The following is a 20,417-nucleotide window of genomic DNA, read 5'->3' on the forward strand; positions in this document are numbered from 1 at the left end:
TGGCCGGCATGACTAGACACCAAAGGCGCACGGAACACTGTTACCTTCCCACCGTAGTGGTCCCTATTTTTCTACTTGCATTTTTACGTGCTTTAGAACTGCAAGGTTGGCAGAAGCTGGCACGAGTAACAGGCGCTCACTCTGTTATGTGGCACTCGGGATTCAACCCGGCAAACTGCCGACCTTCTGATCGACAAGCTCAGTGTCCTAACCCACTGAGCCACCGCGCCCCTTGGCAGTAGCATTAGATAAGTATAAAAAGTAGATAAGTAGATATATAAAAAGGCAGAAACAGTACTAGTATTTGGGGGGGGGGAAAGCCTATGATGCTGTAAATCTTACATTGAGTCTAATATTTGCTGAAGCCCTGCTAGAGTTTGTTGGGATTATGACTGTGTTTATTTAAAAGGAAACAGAAAAAAATAAAGCAAAAAAAGGGAAAGAAAATAGAATATATTGAATTATGGGAACCTACACAATCACTGATTGCAACTAAACTTTAAAGAAACAAGCAGGATACATAAATGGGAAGGAGAGCTGTGACGGACATCTAAAACCCACGATTTATGGATTTAGCCGTAAGAAAAAAGTATCCTTTATATTGATACACTTGAACACATAACATTAAAGCCTATAAAGCTCCTACAGGGTACCTCATTTTTTAGATTGATTGACTGACCCATTCTTTCATTTTCCAAAGCTACACAACCACAAGCAACTCAGTGCGGCATCCAACACTAAAGGAAGGTGTAGTAGCCAAAAGCTAAGGAACCTCTGATTTAACAGCTTTCAGGGACTACAGCTTAGCAAATATGGATTTTTCCAAAGTATTGTCTATGGATTCCCGTTATTTTAGGGGAGTCTTATGCAGGCGCCATCATGCAAAAAGAAAGAGGGCAGAAGGGTCTCTCCAACCAAGGAAATGTCCAAGAATGTATGAAGCAGAGCTGCGGTCCTGGCATCAAAAAAGTTTACTTGTCTCCCTTCACAGTTGAGAGAGATGCGGATCCTTGTGGGCTTCTCAGTCAGGACCAGTTCAGAATGTCCTGATGGAGATAAGATCCCGTATTCCCCTTCCAATAACCCAATCTGCCAGTGTCTGGTCTCCAAATCAACATCTGTTACGTTCAATGGCTTGTTGGCAACCCCTACAGCACATCCTACAATATTATTATATCCTGCAATAACTTCCCAGAAATGTCTCCCTGTTGAGAACCTCTGACAGCCAAGGACAAAAGGATCATGTTCAAATCTCTTCCGGTTTGCAGCAGGATATATTGGTTTAACTGGCTTAACTCCTTTGATGCTTTTGTGATCTTCGGAGATGTCAAGGTGGCCAGGATGGGCTGTGTCTGGATCCAGAATTACATTCACTGTAAGGGGGAAGGGAAGGAAGAACAAGAGCTTCAGCTGCAGACCTGATTTTTTGTCTTAACCCCATAAGTTCAACCCTATAGCCTCTTGTGTGAATGGAGTTCAGTCCCCAAACACCCCCTTCAGGACTGGAAGACTCATTGTTTTTTTTTAAAAAAACAACACCTAAGCACTGCCTGCTTCTCCAACTTTGGCAACTGTAAGACTTGTGGACTTCAACTCCCAGAATTCTCCTGATGGGGCTGCTAGTGTCCAGGTCCCTGCTCTGCCCCCTTTTCCGTAAGCACTTGGCGCTCCCAGTCTTAGTTCCGTCCTCTGTTCACTGCCGGCCTGTTCAGCATCCCTCTGGCCTCTGGCCTTATATTCCAACTCACTCAGGTTGCCTTTGCCAACTGCCAGTCCCCCTTCACAGTTGAGAGAAATGCGGATCCTCATGGGCTCCTCAGTCAGGACCAGTTTAGAGTATACTGACGAAGAGACGATCGTATACTTATTTTCCCATTTACAAACGTGCCAGTGTCTGGTCTGCTCATCAAGATTTGTTACGCTCACCGGAATGCTGGTAACCCCTACACCCCATCCTATTCTATTGCTTACAATAACTTCCCAGGAATGCCTCCCTGTTGAGAAGCTCTGACAGCCAAGGACATGTGGATAATGTTCAAATCTCTTGCTGTTTGGGGAAGGATATATATTTTTTAACTGGCTTAATTCCTCTGGCGCTTTTTTCATCTTCGGGGATGTAAAGGTGGTCAGGATGGGTTGTGTATTGATTTAGACTTACATTCACTGCAAGGGGGGAAGGGAAGGAAAGAAGGAAGGAAGGAAGAACAAGAGCTTAGGCTGCAGGCCTGGTTTGTGTCTTGACCCCCCCCCCCCAATATATCAACCCTACGGCCTCCACTCTGAAAGGAGTTCAGCTTCCAAGACTGGAAGATTCACTGATGTTATGAATGGTACATTGCCTTGTCTTTCCAAGCCTTCATGGTGCTTCAACCCATTCTAATATCCCTGCATATCAATCTCTTTAATTTCCATCTTGCGGGTGGGGAGATTGGGATGGGGAATGAAGAGTGGTTGGCTTTGTCTTCACTGAGTTCCTGGGAGGGCCAAGGTGGGAACAGGGAGCTTTAATACAGAAGAGCTTTAATACAGAAGATCAGGCAGAGCAAGAGGCTGCCATGTTTCAATTCTGAACGGGCAGAGTCAGAGGGATCACCCACAGGTAACCTGGGGCACATGACGGAATGTGAGGAAGCAAGAAAGTCCAGTTACCTTGTGAAAAAAGCACCTTTGAGACATCACTGGTGCTCCAACATTGCTATTTGCTCTGACCCAAAGGACTTAATTTCTCTGCTCCCAAAGACCTGGTGTCTCACCAATTTATAATCAGGCAGTAAAATCAAGAGGATGTTATTAGCCTGGCAGGAATTCTATATTCTTTTTTAGTCCCAGCCCATATTTTCCCATTTATGCAAATATTTCATTCTACACTAAGACTGGATTTTATATTTATATTTACTGTATTATGATAGTCTTTAAGGCATTTAATCCTATACTTCTTTTCTTTGTCACTCTTTATATGGAAAGGAATGCAATAGAATAGAATAGAATAGAATAGAATAGAATAGAATAGAATAGAATAGAATAGAATAGAATAGAATAGAATAGAATAGAATAGAATAGAATAGAATAGGAGGAAGACAAGAGGAGAGGAGAGGAGAGGAGAGGAGAGGAGAGGAGAGGAGAGGAGAGGAGAGGAGAGGAGAGGAGAGGAGAGAAGAGAAGAGAAGAGAAGAGAAGAGAAGAGAAGAGAAGAGAAGAGAAGAGAAGAGAAGAGAATTCTTCATTGGCCAAGTGTGATCACACACAATGTCTTCGGTGGATAAGCTTACAGTGTACATATACTGTAAATAGCAAGTAATAGCTCATAAATAATAAATCATTAAGTTTACTGTCTTCAAGGTATCTAATTTTATGCTTTTTTTCTTTGTCACTCTACTGTACAGTATTCCTCTTAAAACAGCAAGCGATATATAAGAGATTCTTATAATTCATATTTACCTTCCTGGAGTTGAAGTCCACTTTCCAGAGTATCTGTGTAGAGACAGAGGTCATATAAAGGTTATGTAGAGGCCGTGTGCAGCAAACTGCCATGCCTCAGTACCTGTTTACCTCATATGTCTATAAGCTCACCCTAATGAGCACCACCAGGCACCATCAAGATATGTGAGACTCTACCCTGGCTGGGATGTTCTTAAAGATTGACAAGGAGAATACACCAATAACGATGCTGTTGCTATATACTCTTTGCTGCTTGTTAAAAACTGTATAAAAAGCAACAAACTCTGCGTAGGCAGACATTTTGGACACCCTGCTATCACTGGTTTCTGAATGCATGGATTCAGCATCTCATCACTGGAACTGGAGCAACAGAAGGGCCTCCCTACAGATACCCTGGTTTGCTTTGCTGGATCCCATCTGGTGTCGGTCACCAGGACGAGAGGTTTTGTCTTCTGGGCTCTTGCTGGAGCCTGTCGTCAGGGAATTTGCTGTTTTGTGTATGGTATTTATAGTGTCTCTCTGTGTGGCTTTTTAGACAGACACTATAAATACCGCGCACACACTCTGCTAGAGAGAAATTCCCTGAAGATGGGCTCCAGGGAGAGACCGAAAGCCCAGAAGACAAAAATTCTCATCCCAGTGACTGACACGGAATAGAATAGGAATAGAATTGAATTGGAAGGGACCTTGGAGGTCTTCTAGTCTAGCCCCCTGCTCAAGCAGGAAAACCTATACCATCTCAGACAAGTGACTGTCCAGTCTCTTCTTAAAAATCTCCAGTGATGGAACGCCCACAATTTCTGGGGGCAAGCTGTTCCACCAGTTAATTATCCTCACTGTCAGGAAGTTTCTCCTTAATTCCAGGTTGCTTCTCTCTTTGATCAGTTTCCAACCACTGTTTCTTGTCCTGCCCGCTGGTGCTTTGGTGAATAATGTGACCCCCTCTTCTTAGTAGCAGCCCCTCAACTACTGAAACTCTGCTATCGTATTTATCGTATATTCGTTTCATTCTTGTTTGCTTTCCTTGGCCTCAAATCAGGAAATAAGGAATAAGGAAAGCTGCAGGCCAGAATGTCATTGGTGGCTATATCTATTCTGTCAGATACAAATATATTCCACTATATTTTCCATATACAGGTAGTCCTCAACTTATAACCATTAATTTAATGATTACTCAATGTTACAATGGCACTAAAAAAGTGACTTATAACCAGTTCTCATACTTACGACCATTCGAGCATCCCCAGGCACATGATCAAAATCCCAGCACTTGACATCCAGCATGTATTTATCACGGCCGCAGCATCCCATGGTTGTGGGATTGTCCTCTGCAACTTTCCTGGGGAGCTTCTGACATGCAAAGTCAACGCGGGAAGCCAGATTTGCTTAACAACCACACGATTCACTTGCCTGCAGTGATTTTCTTAACAACGATGGCAAAAGGGGTCATAAAGTAGAGCACAACTCACTTAACTGAAATTGTGGTCATAAGTCAAGGACTACTTGTACATATTCCATTATATTTAGTGGAAGCTTATTCAGCTTCCCCAGTGATCAGTGAATATCGATTTGGGAAATAAAGAATACAGGTAGCCCTCAACTTATGACCACAACTGAGCCCAGAATTGATGTTGCTAAGTGAGAAATTTGTTAAAGTCAAAGTTACGACTTTACTTGCCACATTTGTTAAGCGAATCGCTGCAGTTGTTAAATTAGTAACAGTGGTGAAGTGAATCTGGCTTCCCCATTGACTTTGTTTGTCAGAACGTGACAAAAGATGACCCCAGGATACTTCAACCATCATAAATATGAACCAGTTGCAAGCATCCCAATGTAAATCACGTGACTGTGGGGATGTCATAAGTGCGAAAAATGGTCCTAAGTCAGTGCCGTTCTAACTTCCAACAGTCAGTAAATGAACTGTTGTAAGTTGAGGACTACCTATAAATGGTCAACTATGACTGGCTAATGGTTTCCTCATCTTTAACGGGACAACCCAAGGAGCTCCTGTTCCCCCTCCTGGTGCCAAGAAACAAGGCCTTTCCCCAGAGAAATGAAGGTGTTTTTTTCCACCGATCCTGACATCGATCCCTCTTTGATCCCCCTGACACTGACCAAGAATCTCTTTTGGATGCTATGGTGTCAAAAATCCAGCGTAAAACCTCGGCGGCCGTTTTTTACCTCTGAATTTTGTCATGACACTTTTCAGAAGCACAGTGATATCACTGTAATCCCAGATTGTCCACATCGGGTCTACAAGTAAATCCACGGGATTCTCATATGCTTCCTTCACCTGGTACCTGGCAAGAAAAAAAGAACAATGTTTATCATCCTCTCAATGGAAGCAGCTTTATAAAACATCAGATGGTGCTTGAGGATTGGCTAGCTACAGGATCCAGTCTGAGTCGGTCACCGGGACCAGAGGTTTATTCTTCCAAGCTTTTGGACTCATGCTGGAGCCCATTCTCTCTCTCCACAATCTGTACACTGGGCTGCTCGTAATTTATAATGAAGCATTGTCAGAAGCAAAGGTACTTAAAACATAGACAGAAGTGAATATAACATTGATACCTACTCTAATTCACTACAAATAAAAAACTACAGGCCAATATCATTCTTAAATATAGATTACAAAATCTACGCTTCAATAATAGCAGAGCTACTGAAAAGGTTTTTAAATGACTTTATACACATATATCAGAATGGATTTCTACTTAAGAGGCAAATTAAAAATAATACGCGGATAATCTTGAATACATTGGAATACTATGAGATGCACCCTGGAAAGCAAATGGCACTGATCTTCCTTCACGCACAGAAGGCATTTGACAATGTGAACTGGCAATTTATGCTTTTACAATTAAAGTACATAGACTTTGGAGATAAATTTATTAACACAATTAAGGCAACATATCATAAACAAACAGCAAAGGTGATTATAAATGGGGACTTGACAGAGAACTTTAATATAACTAAGGGTACGAACCAAGGATGTCCCTTATCTCCATTGTTATTTATTTTAACTTTAAAGGTGTTAAACAGAAATATTAGCCAAGACAGTTGAATAAAAGGCATGAAAATAAAGGAGGAGTATAAACTACAGGCATTTGCTGATGATTCCGTGTTTACTTTATAAGAACCACAGGAAACAGGACCTAAACTAATTGAGAAAATAGAAGAATACGGTGCAGTGGCAGGATTGAAAATAAACAGAGAAAATTAAAATATTAGTTAAAAACTTTACAGATAAACAGAAAAGAGAATTTGCCAAGATGATGGGTATGCAAACTGCAAAGAAAGTTAAACATCTAGGAGTTCAATTAACAGCAAGATGTGTAACTATCAAAGAAGATAACTTTGATAAATTGAAAGCGCAAATTAAAGTAATTTGGAAAATTGGAAAAACCTACAATTATCCTTGTTGGGCAGAATAGCTACAATTAAGATGAATATTTTGCCAAGATTATTGTACCTGTTTCAGACAATTCCAATAAGACTAGGAAAAAAATACTTTGAAGAATTAAATATTAAAATTTATATGGCAAGGCAAAAAATCAAGAATACTGTATATACTTGAGTATAAGCCGACTCAAGTATAAGCCGAGACCCCTAATTTTACCCCAAAAAACTGGAAAAAGTTATTGACTCGAGTATAAGCCGAGGCTGGGAAATGCAGCAGCTCACGGTAAATTTCAAAAATAAAAATACAGGTAGATAACAATAAAATTGCTTTAATTGAGGCATGTGGAAAAGAGGGTCAACAAAAACAATATATTATCAGTATATTCAACAAAAACAATATATAACATTAAAGTATTAACAATAACTTTAAATGTACAAAAACCTTAACTCAATAAGCAACCAAGCTAAAACACAAGCATTAAAATCCTTCAAAACTGGATTCCTCCTCCTCATCTGTATCTCCAGAGCTTCAGCTGCAGCTGGTGTGAGGTTATCATCATATACATTGTCACAGAGTTCGCAGTCATCACTATCACAGCTGTCGTCCTCATACAAAGCACTGTCTTCACTGCCATCCATAGCATTACTTATGCCACATTTCTCGAAGGCGTGCTTCACCATGTCCTCTGGAATCTCTTCCCATGCATCACGAACCCACTTTGCTATCAGTTCTATGTCAGGCTTCATCATATTTCCACCTTTTGTTAGTCGGGCTTGACCAGATGACATCCATTCGCACCACATCTTTCGCACACGGTCTTTGAAAGGTTTATTTAAACACACATCTAAGGGCTGTAATACAGATGTAAGCCCACCTGGAATAACGGCTAAAGTAACTTGAGAAGACTTTGCCAATGTTTTTATGTCATCAGATGTGTGGGCTCTGAACATATCCCAAACTAGCAATGATGGTTTTTTCTTTAAGGCTGCTCCTGGTCGTCCATTCCAAACTTCTTCCAGCCACTTTTTTGTTCCATCTTCATCCATCCAGCCTTTAACATGTGGGCGCACTGTAATTCGTGGTGGGAAATTGACCTTTTTAGGCAAGGTCTTTCTTTTAAAAATAATGACAGGCCGCAGCTTAGTTCCATTAGCCAAACATATTGCTAAGTTTGTAAGCCGCCCTGAGTCTTCGGAGAAGGGCGGGATATAAATAGAATTAAAAAAAAAAAAAACATGACAGAACGACTGTAAAATGTTTTTTCTCATTACCTGTGGTTCTGAGTAAAACAGTTTTGTCTCCCAAACTTGCCACGGTTCTGTTGCTTGGAAGATCAAAGGTCATAGGTGTTTCATCCATATTCCCAATATCTCCCAGGTCATAGTTATGGATCTTTCTTTGTTTTATGATGAATGAATGGAATGACATCACTTTTTCATCAAGGTCTTTTGGCAACTTCTGTGAAATCTTTGTTCTTTGCCGCAAACATAGGCCATACCTATTCATGAAGCCAGTACACCATCCTGCTGACGCAACAAAATTTTCAATGCCTGGTGCTTTTAATTTGTCTTCTTTAGCCATTTGAAGGGCACGTAAGTGAATTCCCATGCGTGTTACGCAGTAACCATTTTGACGACACTCCATAACCCATTTATGCAATTCAGTCTCTAGAGCCCCATATGGAGTTGTTAAACCACGTCGAGCTTTTTTTGCCTTTGGAATCTTTTCCAAGTCAGCTTTCATTTTCCGCCACTCCCTCACTTGTTTTTCATCAACACCAAATTCCCTACTTGCAATACTGTTATTGCTTTTTTCTGCTCTTGACACAACCTTTAGTTTGAAAGCAGCTTCGTATGACCTGCGTTTTTGTTTTGGTGCAGGATTAGAAGTACTGGGATCCATTTCTAACAGGAATAAGGAGGTCTGCTAGGGAGGCGGCAGTCAAGCGTTGTTTCCCTCCTCATGCGCATGTGTGTGTGTGTGTATGTGTGTGTGTGTGTGACCCGCGGGAACGGCTGGTAGAGGTGGCGGCAGTCTGGCGTTTGCGTTTTTTTGTGTGTCGAGCCCCGTGGGCCCGACACACAGGAGGGGGGGGACGCCGCTTCCTTACCAGCCATTCCCGTGGGTCTGACACATGCACGCATGCATGAGGGGGGGAAACGCTAGACTGCTGTCGCCTCTACTAGCTCTGCAAGCCTTTGCTGCCCCTTCTCTCCGCTGCCTGGCCTGAACAGAGGAGCCGAAGGGAGCAGCTCTGCAAGGCTCTGCCGCTCCCGTCTCTCAGCAGCCTGGCCCGAACGAAGGGACGCCCCTTCGTTCGGAACAGGCAGCGGAGAGAAGGGGCGGCAGAGGCTTGCAGAGCTGGTAGAGGCGGCGGCAGTCCAGAGTTGTTTCCCTCCGCGTGCGTGTGTGTGTGTGTCAGACCCACGGGAATGGCTGGTAGAGGTGGCGGCAGTCCGGCGTTTGTGTTTTTTTGTGTCGAGCCCCGTGGGCCCGACACACGGGGGGGGACTCCGCTTCCTTACCAGCCATTCCCGTGGATCTGACACACGCACGCATGCATGAGGGGGGGAAACGCTGGACTGCCACCGCCTCTACTAGCTCTGCAAGCCTTTGCTGCCCCTTCTCTCCGCTGCCTGGCCTGAACAGAGGAACCGAAGGGAGCAGCTCTGCAAGCCCCGCCGCCCCCTTCTCTCAGCTTCCTGGCAGCACATCCCGCAGGGGAAGTCTGCTAGGGAGGTGGCAGTCCGGCGTTGTTTCCCCCCTCGTGCGTGTGTGTGTGTGTGTGTCAGACCCACGGGAATGGCTGGTAGAGGTGGCGGCAGTCCGGCGTTTGCATTTTTTTGTGTGCCGCTTCCCTACCAGCCATTCCCGTGGGTCTGACACACACACACACACACACACACACACACACACGCACGAGGGGGGAAACAACGCCGGACTGCCACCTCCCTAGCAGACTTCCCCTGCGGGATGTGCTGCCAGGAAGCTGAGAGAAAGGGGCGGCGGGGCTTGCAGAGCTGCTCCCTTCGGCTCCTCTTCGGGCCAGGCTGCTGAGAGAAGGGAGCGGCAGAGCCTTGCAGAGCTGCTCCCTTCGGCTCCTCTGTTCAGGCCAGGCAGCGGAGAGAAGGGGCAGCAAAGGCTTGCAGAGCTGCTAGAGGCGGCGGCAGTCCAGTGTTTCCCCCCCTCATGCATGCGTGCGTGTGTCAGACCCACGGGAATGGCTGGTAAGGAAGCGGCGTCCCCCCCTCCTGTGTGTCGGGCCCACGGGGCTTGACACACAGAGAAACGCAAATGCCGGACTGCCACCACCTTTACTAGCCATTCCTGCGGGTCTCTCTCTCACACACACACACACACACACACACACAAGTCGTGCGCGCAAGTCCTCGGTAAGTTCTTTTTTTTTGTTCACTGGAGTATAAGCCGAAGTGGATTTTTCAGCCCAAAAAGTGGGCTGAAAAATTCGGCTTATACTCAGGTATATACGGTAAACGTAAAAATGTTGTTGTTAGCTGCGAAGTTGTGTCTGACCCATCGCGACCCTATGGACAACGTTCCTCCAGGCCTTCCTGTCCTCTACCATCTTCTGGAGTCCATTTAAGCTCACACCTACTGCTTCAGTGACTCCATCCAGCCACCTCATTCTCTGTCGTCCCCTTCTTCTTAGAGGAGGCTTTGGCCTTCCATATTCGGAGCTATATTATCAAGCATTGTTACTCACATGGATGAAAAATAGATTAATCTGAGGAACATAAGATTGTTGACACTGGAGGATCATGATGGCACACGTTTTTATGGTATGGGAAGAGTGATATACGTAGCTACTTTCAAAGACATTATATTAGGAATGCATTACTGCTAGTATGAAAAAATTTTTAAACAACAACAGTATTTGAAAATACCAGTCTGGTTGTAAAGTTGAGTGCTGCCACATGATCGCTCACTTAATGACCTCAATGCTTAGCAAAAGAGGTTCCAGTTCCCATTATTGTCTTAAGTTGAAGACTACCTGTACTAGTTGCAAGGGAAGCTGAATACGAACTGAAGATGAATATGAATCAGAAGTGTAATCTGCTACAAAAAGATGCAGGAACAGAGGCAAAGTTTCCAAATCAGGGTTTGTGCTACTTACGCTTTGTTCTGGACTGAAGGGTTGAGTTTTGTGTACCACACATTAAAAAGTATTGTAGAAGGGGCTGAAAAGAGAAGAGCAACAAGCTGACTAGAAGAAGCTCTTCGAAGTGATATTGAAAGTAAATGTTTAGCCTTGAGCAGAGAAAATTCAGAGGGAACATTAATATTGGAATCAACAACTAGGGTTCAAAATACAGGATACCATAAAAACAGACTAGAAACACAAGTTAAGATAGGCAAGAAAATGGTGGACTTCCTGTTTCTGTTTAGCAGCGGAGCAGTTGAGGGATTCGGAATGCCGAGCCCTTCAGCTGAATTTCTTTCTGTTCGGGGACCCTAAATGGGCCAGGAGCCACTCCGGAGAGGTGGCACGAAGGAAGGAAGTTCCAGGGACCTAGGAGAGACGGCGGTCTCCCCGAACGGTCGAGAAGCCTTCCAGAAACCAACAGAAGAAAGGCTAGCCTAACGTCCGTCTAGCCCAAGCTGCAAACAACGGAAGTCAAAAGCTCTACTTTAAGCTGATTGTAAACATTTGATAAAATAGATCACAACCTACTACTTGATAAGATAGAAAAATGTGGGTTAGACAGCATCATCACCAGATGGATTCGTAGCTGGCTGACTGGCTGTACTCAGCGTGTGGTCCTCAATGGAACTGCATCTACATGGAGGGAAGTGTGTACTGACTCTGTCCTGGGCCCAGTGCTCTTCAACATCTTCATCAATGATTTGGATGAGGGGATAGATGGGGAACTTATCAAATTTGCAAATGGCACCAAGCTGGCAGGAATAGCCAACACTACAGAAGACAGGCTTAAGATACAGAAGGATCTTGGTAGACTTGAACACTGGGCGCTATCTAACAAAATGAAATTCAGTGGTGAAAAAAGTAAGGTTCTACATTTAGGCAACATATAAGGAACGGTTGTTGGAATTGGGTATGTCTAGTTTAATGAAGAGAAGGATGAGGGGTGACATGATAGCAGTGTTCCTATATCTCAGGGGTTGCCAGAAAGAAAAGGGAGTCAAGCTATTCTCCAAAGGACCTGTGGGCAAGTCAAGAGGCAACAAATGGAAACTAACCAAAGAGAGAAGCAACTAGAACTAAGGAGAAATTTTCTGACAGTTAGAATAATTAATCAGTGGAACAACCTACCTCCCGAAGCTGTGAATGCTCCAACACTGGAAGTTTTTAAGAAGAGACTGGACAGCCATTTGTCTGAAATGGTATAGGGCAGGGGTAGGCAATCTCAGCTCTTTTATGACTCATGGACTTCAACTCCCAGAATTCCTGAGTCATAAAATAGCCAAGGTTGCCTGCACCTGGTATAGGGTTTCCTGCTTGAGTAGGGGGTTGGACTAGAATAATAATAATAATAATAATAATAATAATAATAATAATAATAATAATAATAATAATAATAATAATAATAATAATATAGAAAATGCTAAATGATCTTGTTAATGAAAATGAGTGATAAATCCTGAGGACAGATAATCTAGTAGCAAAAGGGGTTCTTATAATAATTATAATGGGATCAGTAAATAGACAAAGTGATAGAAAATGAAGAAGCTAAAGTGGTTTGGGACTTTAGAATTCAAAGGCAAACCCCTGCTGCTGCGTAACACCCCAGACTTGACAATTATTGATGAGAAAGACAAAAAAAGTAGACATGGCACTACCTGGAGACAACAAAATAAAAGAAAAAGAACTGGAGAAAATAACAAAATACAAAGATCTGCAAAGAGAAGTAGGAGGACTGTTGCAAAAGAAAGCAAAGGTAGCGCCAATAGTAAGACGCCTTGGCTGTAAACCCAAAACATCTGGAGCACCACTGAAACAGCATCGGCACTGACAAAACCACTATCAGACAATTGCAAAAGGCAGCCTTACTTGGATCAGCTTACATCCTACAATGATACCACTACATCTGTCTATCCTTGGGAAGGACTCAATAGATGGATAAAAATACCAAACTCAATCTAATCATCTAGATGACTGTGGGACCAACCATAGTAATAATTCACCTTATCAAATATTGCTAATTATATTGTGTTGAGGTTGTCTGGGGAAATATTTACGAGGCTCTGAAATACAATACATTTGTCTTTAAATTAAATTACTGACAAATACAAACAGAACTTTCCAAAATAGGAAAACTGCTGGAGGAGCTGCAGATCTCTCAGACTGTAAAGAGGGTGGATTCACTTACTTCTTCAAGATGCTTCCAATGTCCTAAAAAAAGAAAGACAAAGCACTGAAAGGAGCCATTTCTATGCAGTTACATTCTTAAAATTCATAATTGTGTGAAACCAGATACAAACTGACATGTAATTAAAAAGTACTTTTTTTCTTTAAAAAACATTGCTTTTTCCCCCCCAGCTGCTCACCGTTTTTTAGAGATGCATTGTTTTTGCTATTATGATTATGATTAGGAGCAATAAAGATGATAAGGGCTCTGGAAGCCAAACCGTACAATGAATGGCTAAGGGAACTCAGTATGCTTAGGTTAACAAAGAGACACGACAGCCATCTTCCAACACTTGAAAGACTGTCATAGGGAAAAGGGCATCAATTTACTCTCTGTACCACCAGAGGGCAGGACAAGAAGCAAGGGCTGGAAGCTCATCAGAAGGAAATCCAATTGAGAAATAAAGAATTTCCTGACATTGAGAACCATTAATCAATGGAATGGCCTGCCTCCCCAAGTTGTGGGTGCTCCATCACTGAAGGCTTCCAATAATAGATTGGACAAACATTTGTTTGGGACGGTATAAGGACTCCTGCCTTGGCCAGAGGATTGGACTAGAACAGGGCTTTTCAACCAGTGGTACGGGTATCACCTGTGGTACATTCGTACCTGGAAGGTGGTACGGGACCATCCTAGAAAAGTGGTAGCAGAGGAGGGGAATGAGCTGAAGCAGTGGCAGCACCGCACAAACCTGAGCGAGAGATGGCTGGAGCTGCAGGGCTGTCAGGGCTCAGTGGAAGCGCCATGATCAGCGCCAGGCTCCAGCTGGAGCTCGGCGCTGATCCTGAAGCGTGGATCAGCTGGAATGTTGCAGCATCTCCAGGGTCTTGAGATTTACATTCAGATGCTTGGCAACTGATTCATATTTATGACGGTCACAGTGTCCCAGGGTCATGTGAAGTGACCAAAACCTGCTGCAACCACCCAGCAGATGGCGGGGGGGAATAAAACCAAACAGTCTCTACGCCACTCCTGCTGCTAACCCTCAACAGAAATGCTCACAACAATGAAACCTTGGAGAGGAGGAAGAGCGCCGCCGGGTGGGCAGGCAGGTGTCTTGCTCGGCTGTGGCTTGGGGGGCATTTTTTGTGCCATTCTAACTTCGAACAGTCACTAAGCAAACTGTTGTAAGTCGAGGACTACCTGTACTTCATCACTTTTTTCCTTTTTTTTTTTTTTTTTTGGTCATCAAGTTTTTGACACCTTGTGAGGCGACTGGTGGTACTCAGATGTTGCCATATCCTAAAAGTGGTACAATGGCTGAAAAAGTTGAAAAGTCCTGGACTAGAAGACCTCCAAGGTCCCTTCCAGCCCTGTGAGTCTATGATCTCCACTTCCTGCCTGACCTGTAAGAGTTTGCTGGCTGGCTGCTGATGCTTCTCTTCTATCTCCTGGATGAGATCGTCAAGAGAGCACAGTTCCTCCATGTGCTTGGCCAAACCTTTCTCCTTTATAGCCATAATCTCCTTCTCCGTCTCTTCCATTCTAGCCAACAGAAGCTTCTCCTGTCCTTCTAACCAGAGTTGTAGTTCTCTGAATTCAGCCACTATATTTTTTCTCTCTTTTTTGATGAGGTCCTAGAACAAGAAGACAGAAAAAGCAAAAGGAATATTTTTGTTTTTATTTTTACTTAATTATATTTATTTATTTTATTATAATATTAAAACAGATTCCCTGAAGAGTCCTGAAATGAGATGGGAGAAATTCCTAGGGAGAAAAAAATTTTTTTGACATCAACAAACACAGGGGGAAAGGTTTCTAAAAACCAAAAAAAAAAGGCTCAAGTTAAATGATCTCTCATGAAAATTTTCTTGGCAATCAGGATTTCCAGAAAAGTAGACAGAAAAATGTTTGATTTCACATTTGTTTCAATAAGATGAAATACGGTCTGCATTAATTTATATGCAAACCAAACCCACTTTATAAAACATGGCTCATGTGATAGGTGCCCTTAACCCAACTGTGACTCATTCAGCCAATGGTGACATCCCAGTCAAAGATACAGTCCCCAGGCTAAAAACAAGTTCTGTGCCCACCATTGTCTTTAGCTGGAATTTTATTTGTACTTACAGTCTGCCTATTATTAAAGATGGCAGACTGGGTTTTCCTTCCTATTAGCTCAGAAGCTTCTCACCGTTGGATCGATACTTACGAGCATCTCCTGAACTCTTTGCTCTGTGTCCGTTTTATATGTAGCTATTTCTTCTTTGTCCTCTTTCCGAGCCTTCAGGCAATCCCCAACCTTGATCTGAAGAGAAAATACAAGTTCTGAGTTTCTTTTCTGTAAAGAGTTACATCTGAGGGAAGACCCAGTTAGAAGATATATGCCACCGTCATAGATACATGGCAGTTGCCAAGTGTCCAAATTTTGATCATGTGACCACAGGGATGCAGCAACGGTCGTAAATGTAAAAAATGGTTGCAAGTCACTTTTCCCATCGCCATCGTAACTTTGAACAGTCATTAAACGAATTGTTCTAAGTCGAGGACTACCTGTAATGGCAGGAAAGTGAGCTGCCTGAGTCACCTGAGAAGCATCACTGAGAAACAAAAGCTTGGGCTGGGATGGCTTCGGCCTGACCCACCAGGAGTGTTTTTCAGGGTCTGCACTCAAAGACTGTGGAGGACTCTATGGTGATCTTGCTCTACTCTAACAAATGTGGAAAGTGAGCTGACAAAGGGTCTCCCTACAGGCAATTTCCATCGATAAGCAAGACAATTAGGGAATGTTTTGTCCCATTTTACAACCTTTCTTGCCACAGTTGTTAAGTGAATCACTGCAGATGTTAACTTAGTAACATGGTTGAAGTGGCTTGCGATGGCAAGGATCACGCGGAGACAGCAGGCTCAGTTACATTTGTTTATTGAGGTATACCCGGCAAAAGTCAGCCGGTTTGACTTCTTTATATAGCCAGCTGGAAGTTGGTTCCTCCAATCAGCGACCCGGCTTCTCCCGCCCGGGCCGCTGGGCCAATCGGCTGAGTCGGCTTCTGACAGCTTGAGTCCTCGTGCTGAGCTGTCAGTCCTTGCTCTTGCGCAGTAGCCGGCGGCAATTTGACAGCTGTCAAATTGCCGCGTGTTTTCCTGTCAGCTGCGTTTACCTCATGTAACATGTTATTAACTGTTAATCCATAACCATTTAACATAACTACTAATAACATCAACATTAAACATTTAAATATGTATCAATGGTTGTACAGCGAATCTGGCTTCCCCATTGACTTTGCTTGTCAGAAGGTCACACAATCTGATCACCTGACCCCAGGACACTGCAACCATCATGCCAGTTGCCAAGCATCCAAATTTTGATTAGTGACCACAGGGACACTACAATTGTCATAAGTATGAAAAATGGTCATAGGTCACTTTTTTCAATGCTGTCACTAAATGAATGGTTGTGAGTTGAGGACTATGGTAAATCTGTCTTCAAAAAATTGGAGGCACAGAGGAGGTGAAGGTCTCAGGTTGGAATTAGGTAAGTTTGTTAAAGAAATTGCCAAGGCAGAAAGTTGCAGATGAATGTAATAAGACCAGTAACAAATGGTAGGACACGACTGCCCAACAACAGGAATGTTACAAGAAAATTAGAAAGACTCTGTTAGAAGGATGCTAGCTGAGGCACGCAAACATAAACTTTGGTAACTTCTAGCTTATTATAATAATAAAACACACAGCCCTTTTGATAAAAAAAATCTTATTAGCATAAATATGCAACGTATGAAGGAGGGTAAAGTAGGGCAGGACATGAAATCAAAACAAACACATGTCAAGGAACCAATGAGTGATTAATTTCCTTAATCTATATATCACTAAACCAAATAAAACTTGATTTGGAAAAATTGAAAAATCTGCCACTGTAGATGTTAGGGAGAATTGAATGTATTATCAAAAATACTTCTTTTATTTCAAACAATACCTACACCTATAAAACTAGAGAAATTTTTTTTTGAAGACCTGAACTCCTTAATTTTAAAATTTATTTGGCAAGGAAAGAAAGCAAGCTAGAATTAAACTGAAAATGTTACAAGAAACTAAGGGGAAATGGAGATTTTGGTTTGCCAGACTGGGTTTTATATTATCAAGCGCATAGGTGTTAAAATGGGTAAAAGAATGGATAACCCTCAGACATAAAAGATTGTTGTACTTAGAGGGACATGACTTACAACTTGATTGGCATGCTTTTTTATGGTATGGGAAAAATAAAATTCATAAATATTTTCAAAACCACTATCTTAGAAATGCATTATTACTAATATGGGGAAATAAAAAGCAAAATATATTTGAAAATTACAGGATGGCTCTCAAAAATGGAAGCATTTATACACTCAAATCTAGTTAGCTTTGAGAAAATATGGACATATAAAGATATTCTAAACTCTGAAGGGAACTTAAAACCTAGACAAGAGATGGTGCTGATATATCATAGTGGTCATAATTACAGATACAAGTGAGATATGATAAAGATGTTAATTTGTATGGATTCCATAAACAGCAGACTTTGTTTGATCAGATACTATTAACCTCTGATGAAAAACTAATTAAGAAAATGTATAATTTTCTATTAAATTTGACAATGGAAGATGAACAAGTAAAAGAAACAATGATAATATGGGCAAAAATTTTGAGATGTAATATAGATTTAAAGAAATGGCAAAGCCTTTGGGAAAGAAATTACAAACGGACAATGTCAACCTCTTATAAAGAAAACTTATATAAAATGTCTTATAGATGGCACGTGCCACCAGCAAGATTAGCAAAAATGTTTAAAAATATGTCAGATAAATGTTAGAAATGTAATAAAAAACCAGGTAGTTATTATCATGTATGGTGGACATGTTAAGCAAGAAAAGATGCTGGGAAAACATGTAAATTTTAAACCTGAACTTTTTAAATTAGGTATAATGCCAGAAAAGCTTGAAAAAAGAAGTACCGTATATATCTGATTTTGCATGTGATAACAGCAGCAAGACTTATATTTGCACAATATTGGAAAAATGAAGACATACCCATCAGAGGAAGAAATAATTAAAAAAAATACTAGACTGTGCAGAAATGGACAGACTTACTTTGAGACTGAAAGAAAAAAAAAGAAACAGAATATTTTCAAACTTGGGACTTATTTTATCAATGGCCGGAGAAACGAACTAGCGATTAGGAATTTAATTTGTATTAGTGAATGATAAACCCAGACAACACGTTTGTTGAATAAGCACTATTGTATTAAAAAAAATCAATAAAAACCGTAATCTCTCAACTTCCTTAATCTTAACCGGATCAAATTTGTATTTATATTTGTCTTGGCTCCGTTAGCTGCTTAAGAGCCTTTTGCTAAAATACTTCAATAAAAATTCCTTGAACTCCTGCCTGGTTCTGATCGGCATCTGTGCCAGGCTAAACCCGATTTGGGGACCACAGAAGAAACAAGTAAAGTAGTTCCAAGGATTGCAAGTAGTTCAAGGATTGCCTGGAAGTCCAAGGATCTGGATGGCCCTCCGCAGGGATTCCTCCAGCTGACTCCTACCTGGTACTCCTGGAAAGCCTCCTCCGCCGGGATCACCGAGTGGCCCCTGTGCTCTTTGGATCGGTCGCAGACCACGCAGATGAGCGTCTCGTGATCCTTACAAAAGAGCTTGAGGGGTTCCCGGTGCTTCGGGCAGACGTTCCCCCCTTCCTCGCCCAAAGGACCTTCGCATCGCCTGGCCACTTCCAGCACCCGCGCCAGCTGCCTGTTGGGCAGGACGTTGCGGGGCCCGAAGGTCTGTCTGCACTGGGGGCAGGAAGCCTCCGATTCCGACGTCCCCCAACTGCGGGTCAGGCAGCCCCGGCAGAAGTTGTGGCCGCACTCCGGGATGAGCACGGGGTCCTGGAAATACTCCAAGCAAATGGAGCAGGTAGCTTCTTCCAGGAAATCCTGCAAGGACGCTGCGACCGCCATCGCCGTCTCCTCCGCAGAGAGAAAGAAAGAGAAAATTAAGTTTCGCGCCTGTCCCTGAGAATCAGGTGACCGCCTTTGGGCTGTGCCTTTGGGCTGTTGCGGTCAGCTTCGCTGGCTTCTTAAAGGAGAAGTACAGTATTTTTTAAAAAAAAACAAATTGGAGAGAAGCAAACATCCACGGGACGGACTCCCGATCAATTATTATTGGCCCAATCACTTCGTCCAAGGGGAAATGGTTTTAAAAACTGGGGAGAAGCAAACATCCATGGGACGGAGCCCCGATCAATGACGATTGATCCCAGTGTGAGAAGGATCTATAAATCTGTATAAAATGTATTAGAACTGTTGTATAAGAAATAATGACTAACCTAAGCTCTAATAAAGTTTTTAACAGCTGACAGGAGCCTCATTAAGAGAGGAGGGGGGGAAAGCCGACAAGCCATAATAAAAAGGAAAACTTTTAAATTCACAAGCAAACATGATAATTAATTAAATACATCTTTTAAATTATAAAAACTAAAAAGCAAACACACAAAACTTAATTTTCATTAGATAAACTTAATTATAGAGGAAAACAGCCTTGGTGGAGCAGTGGGCTAATGCCTCCTTAAGTAACACCAGCTGCCTGCAATTAGTGCAGGTTCGCATCCCACCAGGCTCAAGGTTGACTCAGCCTTCCATCCTTCCCAGGTAGGTAAAATGAGGACCCAGATTGTTGGGGGCAATAAGCTGACTTTGTGAAAATGCCGCTTGTGGGGGGGGGCGTGTCACTGCGTGTTTTTTTAGTTTTGCCAGCTTCGCTCATTCCTAAGTGTACATCTCTTTCTGCTCTGCAACTGTGTATTATCTTATCTTGTAACCATAGTGACTCCAGCTATGTCCAGCCAATGTTTTGGTTTTAAACTGCTTTGTGCGCAGGCCTGAAAAAGTTCACAGTTTCAGTTTTACCTTTTCTCCTTCTGCCTGATGAAAGAATGTGGTCAGTCTAGGTCTTTTGTTTTCTCATTAAAAGTTTTACTATAGAATATGCCTTGGTTTTCTTTTCTTTGATATTGACCATGCAAATGAACCACGGTCCATCCACCTCTGGTCGGACTGTTAATTGTTCCGCAACAGGGCGAAAGCCCTAATAAGCAGGCATATACATAGAATGAAGGCTATTGCTAAGCACATTGATTTGTACTTCTTAGATTGTAAGCCGCCCTGAGTCTTCGGAGAAGGGCGGGATATAAATGGGATTAAAAAAAAAAGA

The 20,417-nt window shown here is 42.5% G+C and overlaps 1 protein-coding gene across 1 annotated transcript; it reads right to left on the minus strand.

Moving 5' to 3' along the window:
• Positions 1-305: 305 nt before the first annotated feature.
• LOC310636126 (zinc finger protein RFP-like) lies at positions 306-19,170 on the minus strand. Its single transcript, XM_083355666.1, has 7 exons — positions 18,752-19,170; positions 15,383-15,478; positions 14,577-14,807; positions 13,192-13,214; positions 5,620-5,738; positions 3,439-3,471; positions 306-1,373 (listed from the first exon to the last, which is right to left on the minus strand). Exons 1-7 carry the CDS (start codon positions 19,163-19,165, stop codon positions 853-855), a joined length of 1,437 nt encoding a protein of 478 aa, XP_083211792.1. The 5' UTR covers positions 19,166-19,170; the 3' UTR covers positions 306-852.
• Positions 19,171-20,417: the final 1,247 nt, after the last annotated feature.

Source organism: Vipera ursinii (genome assembly GCF_947247035.1).
Source record: "Vipera ursinii genome assembly, chromosome: 2".
Classification (NCBI taxonomy): Eukaryota; Metazoa; Chordata; class Lepidosauria; order Squamata; family Viperidae; genus Vipera; species Vipera ursinii.

Bases quoted from the DNA above. Each gene is read 5' to 3' on its own strand.
- LOC310636126 (XM_083355666.1), bottom strand. From the start codon at position 19,165: ATGGCGGTCGCAGCGTCCTTGCAGGATTTCCTGGAAGAAGCTACCTGC. The intron at 15,479-18,751 runs GTAGGAGTCAGC...TTTTCTCTTCAG, and splicing joins AGGCTTTCCAGGAGTACCAG to ATCAAGGTTGGGGATTGCCT. The intron at 3,472-5,619 runs GTAAAAAACGGC...GTCTCTACACAG, and splicing joins TGTCATGACAAAATTCAGAG to ATACTCTGGAAAGTGGACTT.